Source organism: Branchiostoma lanceolatum, chromosome 19 (assembly GCF_035083965.1).
Source record: "Branchiostoma lanceolatum isolate klBraLanc5 chromosome 19, klBraLanc5.hap2, whole genome shotgun sequence".
Taxonomy (NCBI): domain Eukaryota; kingdom Metazoa; phylum Chordata; class Leptocardii; order Amphioxiformes; family Branchiostomatidae; genus Branchiostoma; species Branchiostoma lanceolatum.
This window is the reverse complement of record NC_089740.1, coordinates 8,377,826-8,398,229: the sequence shown is the minus strand read 5'-3', so window position 1 is coordinate 8,398,229 and position 20,404 is coordinate 8,377,826. Positions and strand designations below refer to the sequence as shown.

Genomic DNA, 20,404 nt, shown 5'->3' with positions numbered 1-20,404 from the left:
TGCAGTTCCCAAAAAGCCGCTAGGGGGCCCAAACCCACACCACTTACTCTCTGTCCAAAGATCTATCTACCACTCAAAAATAACTTCCATAGCATGTCCAGAACACGAGATATCAAACCAGGAAGTTCCGCTGCAGTACCGTAAGAAGCCGCTAGGGGGCCCAAAATCTAATCGTTTTTAGGTCTCATCAAAACCTACCAACATACCAAATACCAAGACAGTCCATAAAGGCGTTCTTGAGTTATTCTGTGCCACTACAAACAAACAGACATACAAACGCTACCCTCTGCATAACCTTCTCGGCGAAGGTAATGAAATGACGTAAGTCGGAAATGACGTAAGTCGACGCTCATCGCCAGAGAAGCCACCAAGTATCGGTGATCGCTGTTTACGTCCTTGTTTTCACCGTCTTGTACGCGTTTTCTGATCAGCTACGTGTCCCCAGGATATACCAGGTTTGTGTTGACTTTTTCACGTTGTAATAATTTTAGAGTTGCATGTTTAATCGGTACTTTATAGAATGTAAATCGTAATGCAGCCGTATCGTTTGGAAGATTACAAAACTACGCAAATTGCGTGCCGAGCTAGCTATCGAGGAACTCTTCACTTTACGTTGTAACAACTTGAGACGATCAATGATATGATATGTGGTTCAATTTTCGTTGATATGAATTGTTAAAATGTACAAACTTGCGATAGTTTTGCTCCGTAGTCAGTGAGGGGAATGGGGAGGGGGGCGAACGGCCGGCGCAACCATGTGCAAGTTCGGACACGATTTTTGTAGTCTGATACGAACCCAGGAAGCCACAAAAATAAATTTGTGTTTCTTATTCTGTTTGTTAAGAGTCCTTAGCGAGTATAAATTTGTATGATCGTGCATTAGTTTGAAAGGAATATCTATCCAGATTCCAGACGAAGATTAAAATTACTTGTCCTTGCTGGCTGGCATGTTTTTCTCAGGTTTGTAAAAATATGCATAGCGTGTAAATTTACCACGTATTATTCATAGTTTTTTAGACATTTTGAATAACTTACCTTGTTGCCACTGGGAATTGTTGTTATGTCCATTTGAACGCATTTTCCTTGTTTCTTACTAATAGTATGCTCCAGAGGATCGGCACTGTAGGGATTTTCCCAGCCCCTGCTGCATATACACAGCACCTATGAGTGCTATGACCATACAATGTAGCTGTTGATGCATCATGCTGTCTACACAAGGATGAATGTCATGCATATGCACATGCATGTGTCAAAGTCTTTCAACCAACGGTTGAACCAAGGATATGTATATAAATTATAATGTATTTGAAACAACACACATTGACAGTTTAGTGCTTTCTGAAGCAATGAAAACATGTTGATTTTCATCCCTGCTGGATACAAGTATCTGTAAGCACATCGAAGTATGTGTTCTTATTTAATATGCGTACCTGATATACCTGGTGCTTTATAATATTGTAGATAATTAAGTTTGATGTGAACAAAATTTTTGTATTTGCAAATGATTGTAGAATATTTTGTAAGTGTTGGATTCCTCAGGGTAAATGAATTGAATGAATAGCTAGTACATGTAAATGAAAATTGATCCATTTCATGTAATGTTTCACAACACTCAGTCTCTTTATAAGAAGCTATGATAATGAAAATGGTGTATGTTTTTTTTTCGTCTCATATTCTCATTTTGGTTATTTTTAAGATGCATATTGTTTTAAAAGATATGACCCATAAGAAAAACCATGTCCTATTTTCAAAACATATGTGGATTTAATTTGCCCCCTTTTTAAAAACATGTCCCATTTTCAAAACATATGTGGATTTAATTTGCCCCCTTTTTAAAAACATGTGCCATTTTCAAAACATATGTGGATTTAATTTGCCCCCTTTAAAAAAACGGCCCTATTTTCAAAACATATGTGGATTTAATTTGCCCCCTTATAAAAAAAAACATGTCCCTTTTTAAAAACATATATACGATTTTTGTGACAGTGTTTCTGCTTCGTAGTTTACATTACTTGACTATGTCAACATTTATAAGCACATCCACTGACAGACTTGTTTTGTTTTGTGGCCTGCGTGACCTTTGAAGTTTAACATACAACAAGTCGTTTATGCTTGAAAACATAGGAAAATGAAAAATTCCCATTTACTTAGAAAATGAAATGCACCTCCAGTTGAAGATTGAAAATATTCTGGCCACACCAATTTAATTTGTTGGTTCTTCTTGGATTACAAAAACAACAATGCTGTACTGGAGTGGACGATCAGCATGAAAACAAAAAGTCTGTACCTTGGTACACAAAGCTTCAGAGGGAGAGAATACAGTTAGATGCATGTTTTTCTGCTAGCCCTCTGTTTCTATCGTGTCCCCTTCCTAAATGTTTGCCTCTAAATGTCAGAAATAAATTGGTGTGGCTTCAGAGAGAAATTGTTTCTCTTATCAGTTTTTATAAAGGGATGAGTATTGTTGTAGTAAGGTCTGATGGGTCAGTCATCTCTGGTGCCCCCTGCACTGGCTGTAGAAACACAAACACACATTGAATGTTAGAGAAATCTCAACAACACATGCACAATAGATTCTTGAATCTGAAAAGAACACGAAGGTACCATTTCAAGTCTTGAGTGCTGTACCTGTATTGTTAAATCAGAGTATCATCATCCTTTGGCACAACACACCAACTTTGCAGGCACACCACATAGCTCAGCAAACAAGCTGTCATACATATACCTGAGGGAGGTTCACAATTGTGCATTTATCAAGTTCGTATAAGTTCTGTATTGACGTTTTTTGGCTTAGGTCAAGTTTGTAGCTGAAGAAGTTGTTTTTTTTGGTTTGATAACCAGGATGCACAACAGTGCACGTGGGTCAAAGTAATAAACACCATCTTCCCCGCAAAGTTTGCTGAAGCCAAAAAATGCTGATATGGAACTCATATGGACTTGAATATACACATTCATGTGAACTCCCTAACCTTGAAGTTTGCATATCAAACCCAACTGTTGTTTTAAGTTATCTAGTGAGGAATCTGGATGACACTACTTTACTTGGTGATGAGTTTCACTTAAATACTTCTCAAATTGCTGCCCAGCTCACCTTTGCCGTCGCAGGCCACGATCTTGACCTTGTCGACTCTGATGATGTCCGCCACGTCGCGGAACTCCATGTCGTTGAGAACGAACGTCCACACGTTGTCGCAGAAGCGGTAGGTTCTCAAGTGGCCCTGCAGGAAACAACAAAAACACAAACTGTTATTTAAAATATTTCAGCCTTAGAAACTCTGATAAAATGACTCCAGCACCCTGCTGCACCACTCGTCATCAAAATAGCCGTCACTGTTGAGACTGTTGAACAACGAAAAACAACATGTCGCAACTGTAATGCAATCAATTGCTCAAATAAACACATACTCTTATGTCGGTGTTAGTTTCTTTAACATGTTATTTTGATACTATGGAATATTTGAAGAATAAAAAGACTCATTTTACACAACCAAGATATTTATTCAACCAATGTTTCGTAGGTACTCAAGTGGCCATGAAGGAATAAATAACGAATAAAGATTGTAGATTGAAGGATACAACTATAATCAAAAAAATTCAAACTGCTATTTGAAATAATCTAGCAGTTATACAAAACTTCGACAAAATCTGGTCTATGTAGACAGGTGGTCACTATAGACAGGATTCTTAAGGCTTGTGTCAATGGGAAAATTATCTAAGGTCCACCAAAACTGGACCTTATGAATAAGTGGTCACTGGTACAGGTTTGACTGTACATCAATGGCCAGGTGGTTCCTATGTAGAGGAGGTCACCTGTAAAGGTTTTACTGTTTATTAATGGCCATGTGGTCCTTATGTAGTGTTTGGCACTAGCATAGGTTCCTGCATTTTAACGAGCTAAAGCCAGAAGTTTCAGATGAGACCAGGATTTCACCCCCCATCCTAATATATCAGTCCAACCAGAAGAGAAGGGTTCAGACGTTATTCCGAGATCAAAACATGCCAAAGATCACCTATTTTGGCCAGATTTTTAAATACACATTCTTTTGTCTTCCCTAGCAGAAAACTGGACCATTTTGAGCAAAATTTGACCAGGAAAAAAATTATTTCTAAAATAAGTAGGCAAAATAATAAAGCTATGCACTGTGCATTCTGTGCACTCTACTGCACAACTCATTACTAGTAGCTGGTCCCTCCCCTGTAAACAAACCTTGCAGGTGAATCTTGGACCAATGCCAACTTTGCCTGGTGACCTCTAAAACATGTGTAAACAAAGAGCCTGTCATCAGTAGACACAGCAAGCCACTTAACCACCGAAACTATGACTCAAATGTAAACAAACTCCACCATTCACAACAGAAACCATGACTTAATATTTGCATAGTCCACTTCACAAGCTTGAAAAACAGGAACTTAAACTCAGACAGCAAAATGGCAGCCGTGCAAGCCGTTCCGTCAAGTTTGGGGGAACAAATTCGTGAAGAACTGACCTGCAGCATCTGCCTGGGGCCATTCACCAGGCCCAAGGTGCTACCCTGTCAGCACACCTTCTGTCAGGACTGCCTACAAAAACTCACAGAGGGGGAAACCACCTTCTTCAAGTGCCCAGTTTGTCGTCAATGGGTGAGGAAGCCACCCAAGGGGGTCCAAGATTTGCCAAACAACCGTCTGGTCTCAAGTCTGCAGACAAGAATCCGACGGCAGGCCACAGCGCTCAAGAAAAAGGAGGAGTCTAAAGATCTCTGTGTCTTACATCTGTCTGAAGAAATCAAACTGTACTGTCAGCAGTGTGACGTGCCGGTTTGTAACGAGTGTTTGGATCAGAAGCACAGCGATCATCGCACCATAAGTCTGAAGAAAGCCGTACAGGAAAGGAAGACTCCGGTTCAAGCACTTATTGACGAGGGCAGAAACAACTTGGTGACCTACTGCACTTTTGTCAAGAGTCTGAGGGACAAAGAGAAAACCCTGAAGGAACAGAAACAGCAGACAAAGGACAGCATCATTGCAGCCTACAGCCAAATGATGCAGAAACTCGCTGACAGCAGGGACCACCTTTTGTCTGAAGTTGAGGAAAACGACAAGGAAAACATGGAAATTATACAAAAAGAGAGGGACAGAGTCTTACTAGACGTCAGTGAGCTGTCTGCTGCCTGTGATCGAGCAGATGAAGAAATGGACCGAGGGTGTGTGGTCTTTCTCCACCAGGAGACCATCTTAACAGGCGTCATGGCAAAGCACAGAGGAAAGGCAGCACCAACTCCTGTACAAACCCAGCCTGCTGTCTTTCACCCCACAGACACCCCTGTGCCAGTGGTACTACTATTAGGACATGTTACAGTCCAGTCTCTCGCAAATGCACAATTCCCAGAAGCACCTGCATCTACTAATGATGTAGAAGAGGCCATGCATGTATGTGACCACCAGCCACAAGCAGTAACATTTGGGGGACAGGGCACAAGGGTAGGAAAGTTCCAGTTCCCTGCTGGAATCACAGTGTCAGAAGAAGGGGAGATCTTTGTAGCAGACAGGTGGAACAAGAGGATTCAAGTCTTCACCCTGCAAGGAACTTTCGTCCATCAGTTTCCAGCAGCCGTGCCAGGTGGACAGGCGATGGAACCAAACGATGTCGCTATAGACGGGAAGGGGAACCTGTGGGTGGTGGGGGAGACAGAACAGGCTGAGTTTGCTGTGCAGTACACCAAACAGGGCAGGGCAGTGATGAAGGTTGACCTACAGAAGTCAGGGTGGGTAAGAGGGGTTGCTGTGGACACCAGGAGGAACCACGTCCTCGTGACCCAAACCACTGGAGACTGGGACAATCCACACGGTGAAGTGTTGGTGTTCAGGCCAGATGGAACACTGGTGAGAACTGTGGGTGGGAAGAAGAAGAACCCAGTTGCATCCCTAGTATCAAGGCAGCAGAGGATGAAGCACCCATGGTACATCACCGTGGACGGGGAAGGGAACATTCTTGTATCAGACTGTGGCAGGCACTGTATCCATGTCTTCAACAAGGACGGACAGTTTCTGTACAAGTTTGGATGTGAGGGAAGTGGTGAAGGTCAGCTGCAGGGGCCTATGGGCATCTGTACAGACAGGGCAGGTAACATCATCGTGGTCAACAGTGGCAACGGTCGTGTAGAGCTCTTCAACAAGACGGGCATATTCCTCAAGCACATCACTACAGACCAATGGCAGCCAGAGGCTGTTGCCATGACAACAAAGGGACAGCTTTTGGTGACTGATTTGAGGACCCATGCTATCCATGTTATCTAGACTCCACATTCTGAAAGCAATATAAATAGTGGTAACTTGTATAGTGACAATAATTTTCTTCTTTATTCAATTATTACAAAATGTATATTCCGTAAAAGTAGCTATAGGTAAAGGGATAGAGAGAGCTAGATAATGTGAATGTGAATGTTGCTACTAGAGGATGCTTTGGGGAGATGTATTTACTCCCACACAAGCTTGTTATCAGATTATACAAAAGACTCAAATAATATTTAAAAGTTAAACCTAACTGGGACAAATTTACTGAATCTGCATTCACCAATCAAATTCAGTTATATCATATAGGAAGTACGCTGTATCTACTGACACAATTGATTACCAATTGTTGGCATGCAGACAACCAGAATTTCAAATTAAACTATAGCAATGTTTACGGAATTGGTTTCTGAAAAAAGTCTCCACTGTATGTATGTTGCTGTCTGGGATTGCAAATAACGAAATGTTGTACACTAGTTTGCAGTACTAGTCTCTTCCATCTTAAATGTATATGATGAAGCAGAATAAGGATAAAATATTAATCGTGAATAGTTTCATCACATTGGTAAATTATGTTGTAGATAACAAAGTTCTGTGTAGACAACCAGAGAGTTAATACCAATGCGATGTTTCGGCAGGGCTCGAAATTCATTTTTGGACATAGGTGCACTAGTGAACTCAACCAAAAAAATTAGGTGCACAGAATGAATTTTGGGTGCACCACATAAAATACAGTTGAATGTCAGCAAAGCATAATTTCAAAGTTTACGCTACTGCCTCTCTTAAGAACTTAAATCTGTAATTCTAAGTAATACATATTATATATATAGAATAAAGTAAAACAAATGGTTGTATTGCTTTTTCTGATACTTACATTTCAATAATATTCTGTATACTAGTGTACAATACTACTTTTACTCTATGGCCTACAAAAATATCTACATGTAGGTGCACTGGTGCACCCATGTAAAAAATCAGGTGCACAGCTCCAATTTTGGGTGCACAAGGGTGCATATGCACCCAGTATTTCGAGCCCTGTTTCGGTGACCACGACAAGAGGGACATACTGTTAACTCAATCATGAATGCAGCAGTGACACCTAGCTGCAGTGCAAAGTACATGTAGAACCAGTCAATATGAATGAATGCATATTTCATTTTCGTGTCCTGCGACTTGATAAAGTCGCCCAGCCCATACGACTTATAGGACACCAAATTGAGTACATAAACTTGACATAGTGTTGGTAGAGGTTACAGTGATAAATCATAATAATCATAAATAATCATAAAAATAACAGTAATGAATAACACAAAAAATAATATGAATATATTACAGTGACAACACGAAAGGAACACACCTGGTATATTGATTCAAACCAATTTGAATCTAATATTTACCCTTAGGAAAGTGACAGACGGTCGCGTAAACGTGGGCTAGGTATCAAGTACTATCAACTCTCTGGTAGTGTACAAAGAACTTAGCCAAAAAAAGTTTTCCTGTCTGACCTTGAAGTTGAGCCTGTTCCTGACCCTGGTGGCCAGGGCGTTGTTGATGGCCTTGTCAAACTGTAACAGGACCTGTAGGGCCAACTGAGGGGTGATCTGCTGAGACTGGACATGAAAAACAAATAAAATTATGGTCAGGCATGGCACATTAATGTTTGCCAATGTAGCAGTTTGAGGAGACAAACACACGCACAAACACACATAGATACACATAAACACATGCACACACACACAAACACACGCGCGCGCACACACACACGCACACAAACAACACTAATCTGCATGCCCCCCTCCCCCATAGTTTTTCGTTTACGTCCCAACGTTTGTGTAGACGATATAACGTTATACGACCTTGTTATTTCTCCAATACAAAGATTTTAGCTGGTTTTATACCAGTTACCTGTATGAGCTCGTCTAGGCTCTCCTGAAGAGTATTGCCGATGGTGGTGTTCCGATACAACTGGTACGCCATCTTGTTTCAGCGGGGTTCTTTGTTTGGGCGAAGAAATTAAAAAAAAAAAAAAAAGGGCAAAATTTCACAAAACGAAGCCCAACCCCACACAGTTTTACCAACCGGGTAAGTCTATGTTTTCTGCAGACTGAGTTAGTAAATGTGGACTTTGTTCAGGAATCGAAAATCACGAAAAAACGAGCAATTTTGAAGACGAAGAAAATACTTCTGCGTTTACAGTCTTCAAGATCGCATCGGAGTTGCAGTTCTAGAAGATCTCGCAAGGTGGCAGTGTTTGCCTGAGCTTACCGACCTCTGAACTATGACCTAACCTTACAGGTGTGTGCATGTGATGCCTGATCACAAAAACACAACTTCAGTGGGCGTGTACTTACTTTTGGTTGCTGTCGTCTAACCGGTTTGCATCGAACAATTTTGGCATTGCAAGTCGACGTTTCAAGCTTCGAAGTTTAGTCCAAGGTATTGAAAGAGAAGCTATTATCAAGTATTTAGCGTAAAAAGTTCAAAACGTTAACGTTACCTGAAATAGAGTAGAGTAGAATAATTTTTCGGTCAGGTACGACTGACCAAGTAAGTAACAATTAAAGGTAAGGTCAAGATTAGTTCAGGTTCAGTGCAGATATTTGAGAGCACGCCATTTTTGTAATCCCTGAAATTGCTGAATGTTTTTTTTTAAAATCTCTTTTCCTTCAGAGTGATCCGAAATGCACTGTCAATGGAGGGATTGTCAGGTAATGTGTTAACGTTAAATCCATCTTTAACTTGAGAAAGTTAAGAAATGCAAATTTACTCAGTATGAATTCATACCTTAAGAATTTGTGAAAGTAATTCTCTTAAGAGCAAGGAGTTTGAGAACGTTGAATGTCCAGCTACCAGCAAAGTCTTAGAAAATTGTTTGGATTTAATTCATTTCAATATCTCTCAATGTACTTGTTGAAATAGAGTATGCGACATGGTAAATATATATTCTATTTCTGATATTTAGAACATTTATAATCTTATTGAAGAAGTTGTTAAGCTTTTTGCTCTTGATGATATTCTGTAAAAGCAGAAATGTTCGCGGTCACAGGGTTTTATGTTAGCAGTTTTCGAGGCGAACTCTTTACCGCAAACTGAAAACCACCCCAAAAAGTCTTTCCATTGTGTGACTGTAGCGCTACTATTGTTTCAAACACAAACTCAAAACCACTGCGAACGCTGCATTTTTTCCCTGCCACGAAATTAAATCCCCGCGAACATTTCTGCATTTAATACAACTCACTCTCTGCAGGAGTATAACATTGGCAATATTATTGAAGGAGCTGTAATATTAACCCTTAAGCTGACAGATTTTCAGCCAAGTAAAAGTCAAAAACCAAAAAGACCTTCCTCAGGAAACCCGCTACCTTAACTACCCTAACTTACGGTCTTCGAGCGCTACACGCACGTAAAGCTGTTTTCTTCTGGGGAATACCCTATGCCAGTTAAAACCGGGCGCAGCACACAAGGCATGTTTCTGTATCCCTGATAAAACCAGGACTGGCAGCTTAAGGGTTTTAGAATAAGCTTTTTGCTCTTGATAATATTCTCTTCGCAGGAGTGGTCTAAGATTGGCCTGCCTCTCTCCACCACCAATAATGAGGCCTGTAAGATGTACGATGCAGTCCTCACTCAGGTAACCAATTCTTAAAGACCTTAAGAAATTGTGAAAGTATCTCTTAAGAGCAAGGAGTTAGAGAATGCTGAAGGTACTGCTACCAGCAAAGTCTTAGAAAATTGTTTGGATTTGTGCTTTCAAAACAGAACAACTTACTAGTACTGGCAAGTAGCATATACTAACTGTTGGCTAAAACTCTCACTTGTAAGGTGCAAGTTGCGCTGGGTGACCTGTGCACGTGTGTATTGATGTGTTGCAATTTCAATAAAACAAGAAATAAATTAATGAACATGTTAATAGATTCAGCTGTATTCATGTTTGTGAAAGCAAGCTGAATCATGCTAATTTAATATCTGTAGATTACATGTAAATGTGTTGTTTTTTCAGTATGTAGGCTGGTATGATGATTCCAGTGTTGGAGGGGTGGATGCCAGTCTGGAACGCTTACTACAAGCTGACCCAAACTTTGGTATGTACATGTCATGTTTCTATATCACGGTAAAAATGAGACTGACATACATCAAACCTTAATAAATGGTGACTTAAAGAAAACGGTCACAGTAGAAAATCAAGGTGGCCACTATAGACAGGATACTTAATGCTTGAGATAGTGGGGAAAATACCGGTAATCTAAGGGATCACCAAAAAGTGACCATAATGGCCAGGTGGTCCCTATGTAGAGGCGGCCACTAGTAGTAGTAAAGGTTTGACTGTACATCAATTACCAGAAGTAGTCCTTATGCAGAGGTGGTCACTTAATCGTCTATTAGTATAAGTATAAAGTAGTACAGGTTTGACTGTGTATTCATATCATCACTGTTCTCATGCAAGAACAACAAGCATCAAGCAGCAATTGTTGTTAACCATAAAAGCAAGACAGCAGGTCTCCAAACATTGAAAAACAAAACCTCTTCTGTTTTCCTGGGATCCCAGTGATGGGGAAAGTCCTTGCCAATGGCCTGGAGCTGCTGGGTACAGGGAAGTCCATCTACACAGACACGGGGCTGAGGGAAGGGGTGGAGGACCTCAGGAGAGCTGTGCAGAACAACGGGGTGAACCCACGGGAGAGGAAGCATGCTGAAGCTGTGCAGCTCTGGGCTGAGGGGTAAGAAGTCCACGCTGTTCTGCTTCTGCAGTGGTCTGACACCCTGCAGCCTAAATCAGTCTTTCTTCAAGTGATTGAGTGAGTGAGTGAGTAAGTGAGTGAGTGAGTGAGTGAGTGAGTGAGTGAGTGAGTGAGTGAGTGAGTGAGTGAGTGAGTGGTGAGTATCTTTGAGGTCTTCCCTCAGTTGGCTCAGTATTCTAAATGCAGTATGTCTCTCTCATGGCAGGGGTTGAGGCTAACAGCGATCAATGTCAGTTATAGGTGAAGGTTGTAAGATCTGATGAAAACTCAGTGCAGAAGAATGGGGTAAAGCCCACGGTAGAGACAACATGCTCAGAGGCTGTGCAGCTCTGGGCAGAGGGGTGAGGCACTTATCAATGTTAGATAAAGGGGGAAGGGGTGATAAGTTACAGGGTATAAAATTTAACTGTGCAGAAGAGCGAGGTGAACCCACGTGAAAGGTTCCCTTCATAACTGCAGGTGTTTGTTTGTGATGTTTCAGGGACATGACCGGAGCCTGTGACAAGTGGGAGGCCATCAAACAGGAACACCCGACTGACATGCTGGCCATCAAAATGGCTCATGACACCTACTTCTACCTGGGCCTGGGTGCTCCCATGAGAGACTCCATTGCTGGGGTGTTTCCCGCCTGGAAACCGAGCATGCCGCATTATTCGTGAGTCTGTTATGTTAATCATTGTGTATAACGGCACTGAAAATTAGTCCGACACTATTGAGAAAATGTAGCACAGAATCATAAATCAACAAGCGATCTTGTGAGTATTTCAGTAACTGTTGGGTGCATTATGTGTAGGTCAGGTCTTAATTATAACTTACACTTGAGAGTACTGAAAATCTTTTGGATTAAGATTGCGTCAGATTAAGGTTCTGAATAAGTGCCGTTTTAGTTTGCTACTTTTTATCGTGTTCTCAAATAATTTCTTGATAATGATGTCATACAACCAAGCCTGTCCAACAGGCAAACTTGATTAGGCCATCACTCATGATCAGTGGTTTAGACAGAGTTTGGAACTTAATCTGAATTGTTCCTCAGGTATAAAACTTAAAAGGCTTTTTGGAGTGCTTGCATCTGTGGCTTTTTATAACAACTTTATTCATCAACAATTCTAAAATATTGATACGCTGAATGGCAATGGACAGAAAAGAGTACTCAGAGGACTGTGGTGGCCCTCAACTTGTACTGCAATTGTAGGGGTGTTTGAGGAGGGCCACACTACGTTAAAGAACCCACCAACCCTAGCAATTATGTACATGCTAAACCAATAAATAACATTGTAGGAAACAGGCCATGGTCTACTGTATAAAAGAGAAATGTAGCTGTACGAGATGAGACTTCTTGTAAAATTTGTGCAGAGTTTGTAAAATTTCCAGCATCACAGCCTTGCTCACCTAAGCCATTCATCTTATTTAAGGACAGCTGCTGTTTGAAGGTAAAGTGAGTGTTTGCTTTATTTGGTTTATTTTTAAAGATGCCCTTCAGCCCCATATTTATTGAGGTTGTCTCTGATTTAGGTACCTGTATGGGATGCACTCCTTTGGTCTGGTGGAGACAAACTTTCACGATCAAGCTGAGAAAGCAGCTCGCAAGGTAATATCAACTTTTGATTTGTAAACGTTATTGCTTTAATGACATTCATGAATGTTAGAGTAGCTCATTTGACACTCAAGTCCCACTGGTAATGAGTTAGCTACTTCAAGACCATGGCTCTGAGTCTATTACTAACAGTAACATTGTTTCTAACAATGTTTTCTTGTTTGCAGGGTTTGGAGCTGAACCAGAGGGATGCATGGTCTACCCACACCATGGCTCCCAGTCGATTACAGTAACATTGGTATTTGGGTACTAACAATGTTTCTTGTTTGCAGGGTTTGGAGTTGAACCAGAGGGATGCATGGTCTACCCACACCATGGCTCATGTACTGGAGATGGGGGGGCGTCAGGACGAGGGCATTGCCTTCATGTCCACAACCATGATGGACTGGAATGTAAGACAACACTTACTACTAGTATTAAATGAAAAATCATTACGGTTTGTGACAGAACCTATTTACCATAAGTTTGTATGTTTGTATGTGTCTGGCATCTCTCTTTCTCTCTCTCTTTGTGTGAGTGTATGGTATGTTTGTGTGTCTTATTTCACTATGTGTGTGTGCACATGTGTGTTCTTGTGTGTGTGTATGTATACTATGTGTGTGTGTGTGTGTATGTCTGTGTAGATGTATGTATTCTCGTGTATGTGTGTGTGTAGGTGTGACTGTGTGTGTGTATCTGTGTGTGTGTGTATTGTATGTTCTGTATAAGGGGGTGAAGTCTGCCATCTCTGATTGCCGTGTTTCCCTTACACAGACCTGTGGCATGCTTGCGTGCCATAACTACTGGCACTGGGCGGTGTACCACATTGAGAAGGGTGAGTACACGGCTGCGCTGGACATCTATGATAACGAGTGTGGGGTCCGCTCTAAAGGCTCGGGGGCTCTACTGGACATCGTGGATGCCTGCTCACTGCTCTACAGGCTCAACATGGAAGGTAAGGGATACCTTATCATGGAAGCTCATCTGTGTTGGTAGTAATCAAGTACAATGCTAAACTTTCCTCCAACACTGTTAGGTATACACGGATCAAAGTTCCAAAGACCACCATTGCCTTCTTCAGGATAAATAATGACCAATCACTTCTGAATGTGATCTCACGTGTCAGTTAAGTCATGTGTCTGTGCATCTTGCAAAATCATGTTCAGAAGTGATTGAATAAGTCATTATTGCTCCATCCTGAAGAAGTCGACAGTGGTCGTTGAAAATTTGATTTGTGGAAGAATGTTTAATTTGTACTGCATAATTATAAGGGACACCTATTCATTTCTTTGTATCTCTGACTAGTCTCAGGACTAGTTTTTGAGATGTAATCTATTGTACTTGTCAAAAAGAGCTAGGAGAATTTCCCTGGTACAAAGAACCTGTAACTACTGTACATAAGCATCTGTATTCTTTGTCATGACCAGTGGAATATTCATTTAGCTCTTCAGTAATCTAAACTGATTTGAGATCACTTTAAATTCTCTCTTCACTTTTCCGTGCCCAGGTGTTGATGTTGGTAGCAGGTGGGAGGACTTGTACGAGACCTGTCGTCCTCACGCCGACGATCACATCCTGGTCTTTAACGACCTTCACGTCCTGATGTCATGTCTTGGAGCCAAGCAGGACGAGGCCGCCAAGAAGCTCGTCAATGCTCTGAAGAACTTTGTCAGGTATTTATGTGTTTCATTAATGAAGGTTAGACATCCAGGTGATAAGATATGCCAAAAATAGTTACTCAAGCAACTGGATAAAATTTTGTGATGAAAGTGAATAAATCAGGTAAATTCTACAACTGACAAATTTATTTTACAGTGAGCACCAGGGCACACAGTCTGATATTGCTAAGAAGGTCGGTGTTGCAATGTGCGAGGCGTTTCTTGCCTATGACGAAGGCGACTTTGCCAAAGCTGTGGACCTCCTGACTCCGGTGCGGTACCAGGTGGTCACGATAGGGGGCAGCAATGCACAGGTCAGTTTATTTGCAGGCTCACTTACTCACTGCTATCCTTAATTAGGAAGCAAATTACTTCCTTCAGGTAGTTAACTTAAACTCTAAGGTAACTTGGTAATTTATTTTTGAACAACAGAATATTGATTGCTAATTCAACATTCATTCATTCATTCATTCATTCATTCATTCATTTGTTCATTCATTCAACTTCACAGCGTGACCTGTTCAACCTGTTCTTAATCCATGCTGCCATCAAGTCATCCGAAAAACGTCACCACCAGCTGGCCAGAAATCTGCTGCTGGAAAGGAAGGCTCTGAAGGAGTCGGCCCCGATGACAGACAGGCTCATTGCCAAGGCCATGGCTATGCACGGGGATTAAGCATAATATTCATAATTTCATTCATAGAATCCGGGAAGGGTATCCTAGTTGGAGCTGCACCGGCTTTCAGAAGAGGCGTAAAATTGGGAGTCCCATGTTTGAGGAGGTGCCTCGAGCATGTTACAACAGCCTCATTACTCAGATGGGTACTACAAGCTGGTGAATATATTCCCATATACCCATCTGACTAATGCGGCTGTTGTAGTGCCTTTTAACGTGCACTAGGCACCTCCTCAATCACGGAACCCCCATTTTACTCTGTACGTCCCTTCCGAAAGGGCAAGGCAGCCCCAACCAGGATGCCCTTCCTCAGATTCAAAACGGTGTCTCCCAGTTACCATCTAATTGGAACCATGGAAGCTTCATTATAGATAACTTCCAAGCAGATTTTAACTTGAGAGTTCATCTGTGTTGGTAGAAGTCATTCTGGACCAGAGTTGAACTGTAGTTGCCAACGCAAAAAAAGTGAACTTACCCAAATTTTCAACTCCAATCTTTGTCAAGGAATAAGCAAACGACAACTTCTTTCAATCCACCATCCCACAACAGAGACCAGTGGGAGTGCCATAGACTCTCTGCAACTTATGATCCACTGCTCACCAAGTCATGTGTTCCACCTGCACAATTTGACGTCACAGAAGCAGTGGATTGCTCATTCCTTGACAAAAACTGGAGTTGGTCCCTAGAAAATTTCAGTAAGTGTGCTAGGAATTACAATTCAACTCTGATACAGTCAAAAAATTCTTTTGGGGACACAATTGTGATGGTAAAAATATATTATACCCCACCAATCATATTCCAGCTTAAAGGCGTATTGTCATATCCGAGAAATGGTGTTGCCTAAAGGTGCTATAGATAAAAAGAGAATATCAAATAAATAATAAGGGACTAAGGGTAAAGTCTCTAAAGACAACCTTATAGTCGAAGACAATCATCTTGAAGACAATCATGTGACTATTTCTTAAAGGAATTTGAATACCTAGCCTAACAGGCATTAAAACGAGACAGTGTCTTGATGAGTATATCCAGGTATTATCAACAATCTTTAACGACACAGCAAAAGTGTGGCAACTTTCAAAAGGTCTCCTACAACTATACATATGTGCAAGCAAACAAGTTGATACAAAATGTATTAACCTAGTATGTACAGTATATTAAATAAATCAACTTGCTGAGTTTAAAGTATTATATACACAGTACTATTGGTTTCTGGTCTAAGCATACTTTGGTGTGTTTACTTATTTATACACACTAAGGGATATGTCCTAGAATATTTTTAATTTACCTATATGATTGAATGTATTGTTTTGAGCAAGTAGATGGCTGCTTGAAAAAAATTGGCACTTAAGTTTGTGTCTGCACTTATATAACGTTACAGGGGAGACCAGCCTGGCGAGCCCTATGCATGTCTGCAGCCGCCATGCATCAGACACTGATGCCTGCGAACGATTGATAGGGGAGATGCGGCAATCTGTGGCGGGTAATCGTGACAGGCAGAAACAAATCAGTTTTATGGATGTCGTTACGCTAGTCAAAATCTAATGTGGCTTGCATGGGGGTTCCGAGAAAGCTACCTTAAACCCAAGGTCACAAAGGGGGTGGTTCTTCTTCATCAGAGTCAAATTCTACATCCTCATCCTTCACCCAATGGCCGCCTCTGTCTCTCTTCCAACCAGAGCTGAAATGGAACAAGACAACATCAACAATTACTAACATGTATCATTTGCTGTTGCATCAATGAAGGTTTAGACATCCTGGTAATACAATACGCAAGGTAACAGCAATACTCAAGCAACAGGGTCGATTTCGTAGCATAGACACTCAAGCAACTGGATAGACAGATACATAGATAGATAGATTGATATAAATACATAGACAGATAGATAGATTGACTGGTAGATAGATTGGTTAAAACATGCAACTGAAGATCTATTCAATTGTCACAGATGAAAGGTAATGGATGCCACCTGCAACGTCTGTTTCCAAAAGCTATGTAGTGGCTTGAGTTACTGTTACTTTGTGTACTAGTATTGTATTTGTTTGCCTGTCATTTGAATTTCCTTTAATAAACAACAAGACATTTAAGAACAACATTGAAAAAGAGGGAAACAGGTTGTGATTTGAAGGCTGTGACTGATCAGTCGTTCATCTATGTGGCCTTTGTTCAAGCAGTGTGGTTTGTTCTTCTACTTTCTCAACATATTTACCTTTGAAATAACTTCAAAAGATGTAGCTTGCAAAAGACTGTTGCTGGGCTGGGATTGGAACCAGCAACTTTGAGGTCTAGAAGTAGGATTACTATAAACCAGAACACTTCAAACTTGAAACATGGCACACTACTTGAATAGAATAATACATGAAAAAATCATCACACTAATCTTACCTTGTTAGTTTTAGATGATGTGCAATTTCCTTTCGTCTTTCTTCGGATAACTCAGGCTTCTCTTCTTTTGTAACCTGTTTCTGTTTTTTCTGAAGCACTAATATCCCTGTCCCTTGTAGTTTAGCCTTCTTCCAACATTTTGCATGGTCTTTTGGCTTTGTTGAGTCATTATCAAGTTTCATAACAATTTGTTTGGCAGGCAAATCTGTGGTAGAAAGCTTGTGCTTGGATTCATTATCAGGGTTTGCACTAGTTGTTGGAGTTTGGCTTTCATCCTGTTTAGGTGCTCTCTTTGACTTGTAAGGTTGTACAACGAAGCTTTCCTCATCACTGTTCCTCTTCCTCTGGAAAAAAGAAGTTTCTTCTCTGTAGGAAAAGACAAAAAAGAAAGATAAATGTTGATGAATTGCTTGAAAAACCTTTATGTATGACCTGTGTGGGTCAATATTAATCATGTTAAACCTATGTACATAAATGTAAAATAATCTGTCTTTGTTCCACCTACCCCTTGGCCTGGTCCTCTTCTTTCTTCCTGCCTTGTTTCACACAGGGGTTGTAGGGCGTGGCTGCCGTCATCAAGGCATGCTGGGTGATCTGTCGAGTCTGGGTGAGAAGGGGTGTGGGGTCCTCCTGAAATAAGTATTAAAAAACAATACAGTCAAAGAAGCTAAAAGAATACAAAATGTATGACAAACTGTCAAAGACTCAAACCTGTACATACGAGCCACCAGGCCATTGATAATAATTACAGTCAAACCTGTACAACTACCAGCGACCACCTTTGCAGACATGTACATGTAAGGACCACCTGGTCATTGATATTTAGTCAAATTTGTACAAGTGTAAAATAAGACAAAAGATGACTGGACATGCATTGTCAGTGGATACAGTTCTAAGTGATGCGACAAGATATGATGACGAGATGACTGGATATGATACATTGCATACTATAGTCTTAACACAAGTTCAAGAGTTCAAATTCTACCTTGCGAGCCAGTTTGCTCAATCTGCCTCGCTCCTTCCACCCTTTTATCATCCAGCCTACTGCAAACCTCCAGTTTATCCTCAATGTAAGCTAGATGCTCATACTTCTACCTGCTGCCTACTAGTAGCCCCATAAGCAATGCAAATGAAAAAAAAAACAAATGCTATAGCTCCTAAACTTCTACCTGCTGCCTAGCCCCACAAGCAATGCAAATTTGGTATGAAACGACAACTGCTATAGCAGCGAGAATGTAACATAATAAGCCATAGAAGCTGGATGTTGGAGGGGAGACAGAAGCATGTAAATCCCTTAGATCTAAGAAATGAAACAGGTGTGGCCGTACCGCATCTTGTGCTGATAGAAACTGTTCCTGTCTCCTCTTCAGAATGAGATCTGCCAACTCCTGTTTCTTGGAGTAAAACTTCTGCTGGTCTGAAAAATAAAATATTTACACATCTTTCTTACCTCAGATTTTCAATTCAAAATGTAACATTGATAATAATGTCAGCATATCCTAGACTCATACACTTTAAACTGCTGCTATCTATTTTCTTTTTGCTAAGACTTTTTGTTAACAGTCTAAAACACTGACTTCACAAGCTACATGCTATATCTTGCAATTTGCCTCAGGAGGTCTATAATCTCAAAGCAGATGTTAGGGTAAGGTATTGTATTTGTTATGTTTTGACAGGCTACCATGCTTGAACTTCAAGTCATTACAATCTTCTACTAGCTTCCACCATGCCCTCCTACGGGCATATGGATCATAGAATTTAGCAGAAAAAGGATGATAAGCCATGTAGAGTCAGTCCACGGTGAAGATCACATTTCGCCTGCAAATAATCATGAAACCCTGGCAAATATTCTCCCTATAGCCAGTGTAGTTAGTAGGTAGAGACTAAAGATCTTTCACCCTAACATCAGCTTGAAAACTGAAATGTTCTGTACTTACTGTTGAGATGTTTCTTGCCACCTCGGTGCACAGTCAGCATGTCAATTGTGTCAAACACAGGTCTATGGCCACATACCAGACAGGTCAACCTACAGGGTAGCAGACAGGAAATTTAAAGGGGAAGTGAGAATTGAGGTAAATTGCACACAATTTTACATTAGATTTAGACAGGAATATCCATGAATAGTTTCGAATTCATATTAGGTTGGTAAATCACTGGATAACAAAATTATTTGCACAGAACCACAGTTCACAAATAACAACAAGCTGCAGTGCAAAGTAGAACTGGACGGTTCTTTTATAACCAGCTACTGCCGCGCCGCGTGCCTGCAAAGCTGGTGTGTTACACCAAATGGCGGTTGTACTGGCTATATAGATACAGATACAGAAGGTGACAGATGGTCATAGAAATGCAATTAATTCATTCACTACTACTACTACTAAATTATTCATTCACCCATTCATACTCTCATTCTTTCTTGTTTGGGACACCTACCTTCCATTTTTCATCAGCAAAGCTTCATCGTCTGGGATGTCTCCAGCTAGAAGCTCTGCCACCCTCCTTTTCTGTTTTAGATAAAGCAAAATACAAATGATCATTGGTGCATTTTTCTTTTCTAGCTGACAGAAGTTTTCACTATTCAGTTACTTTAGTGTTAGGGCAAAGATAAAGTCATTCTATAGCAAACTGGTTGATAATATTTTAACGATCGCGAAGAGAAGGCACAGAAAATGACATTTTTACATCAAATATTGTTTTGTATCGAGCAGGTTGTGATCGTGATCTTCATATAACGTTATTAGTATAACAGTCTTTGTGGAAGGAAAACAAATAAATTATTTGGAAAGACAGTTTGATCAAAAGTCGCACCTTGAGGCAGTTTAGTTGACTCCGATCGTCTCCTTCTCTCTTGAACGACATCTTTGCATCCTTAAGAAAGGTAGAACAATCCCACAAGCTCTAGTCTTATTCCTAAAGCACGAAATCAACTAAAATACCCGTTAAAAGTGAAGCTCTGTATGTTGACCTTGCAAACCCGGAAGTGAGACAGTCGTCATCGCGAAATCCCGCGAGATTTGGCACTGCGAGAAAAGATCGCATCAGAAATTCAACATATTATTTTCATATGACAAACTGTTTAGATACCAAACATATCCCTTTTGTTTA

General features: G+C 40.7%; 4 protein-coding genes and 1 long non-coding RNA gene across 5 annotated transcripts; 3 read left to right on the top strand and 2 right to left on the bottom strand.

Annotated features, from left to right (window-relative positions):
- The first annotated feature begins 316 nt into the window (after positions 1–316).
- Positions 317–1,609, top strand: LOC136425067 (uncharacterized). Its single transcript, XR_010753964.1, has 2 exons — positions 317–455; positions 1,101–1,609. It is a non-coding gene; the product is annotated as an uncharacterized lncRNA (long non-coding RNA).
- A 777-nt stretch (positions 1,610–2,386) lies between these two features.
- On the bottom strand, positions 2,387–8,495 carry LOC136425065 (transcription initiation factor IIA subunit 2-like). Its single transcript, XM_066413827.1, has 4 exons — positions 8,176–8,495; positions 7,776–7,880; positions 3,092–3,218; positions 2,387–2,513 (listed from the first exon to the last, which is right to left on the bottom strand). The coding sequence occupies exons 1-4, from the start codon at positions 8,245–8,247 to the stop codon at positions 2,485–2,487; spliced, it is 333 nt and encodes a 110-aa protein (XP_066269924.1). The 5' UTR covers positions 8,248–8,495; the 3' UTR covers positions 2,387–2,484.
- Positions 4,278–6,724, top strand: LOC136425038 (tripartite motif-containing protein 3-like). Its single transcript, XM_066413766.1, has one exon. It carries the CDS (start codon positions 4,429–4,431, stop codon positions 6,274–6,276), a length of 1,848 nt encoding a protein of 615 aa, XP_066269863.1. The 5' UTR covers positions 4,278–4,428; the 3' UTR covers positions 6,277–6,724.
- A 64-nt stretch (positions 8,496–8,559) lies between the features above and the next one.
- LOC136425046 (tetratricopeptide repeat protein 38-like) lies at positions 8,560–15,400 on the top strand. The gene is made up of 12 exons (XM_066413794.1): positions 8,560–8,706; positions 8,941–8,978; positions 9,824–9,901; positions 10,271–10,352; positions 10,817–10,988; positions 11,491–11,664; positions 12,522–12,597; positions 12,876–12,995; positions 13,357–13,537; positions 14,090–14,255; positions 14,398–14,554; positions 14,752–15,400. The coding sequence occupies exons 2-12, from the start codon at positions 8,952–8,954 to the stop codon at positions 14,914–14,916; spliced, it is 1,398 nt and encodes a 465-aa protein (XP_066269891.1). The 5' UTR covers positions 8,560–8,706; positions 8,941–8,951; the 3' UTR covers positions 14,917–15,400.
- Positions 15,401–15,928: 528 nt separating this feature from the next.
- Positions 15,929–20,290, bottom strand: LOC136425053 (sodium channel modifier 1-like). The gene is made up of 7 exons (XM_066413805.1): positions 20,108–20,290; positions 19,733–19,803; positions 19,237–19,325; positions 18,628–18,716; positions 17,805–17,929; positions 17,300–17,665; positions 15,929–16,594 (listed from the first exon to the last, which is right to left on the bottom strand). Exons 1-7 carry the CDS (start codon positions 20,156–20,158, stop codon positions 16,504–16,506), a joined length of 882 nt encoding a protein of 293 aa, XP_066269902.1. The 5' UTR covers positions 20,159–20,290; the 3' UTR covers positions 15,929–16,503.
- Between the last annotated feature and the right edge of the window lie 114 nt (positions 20,291–20,404).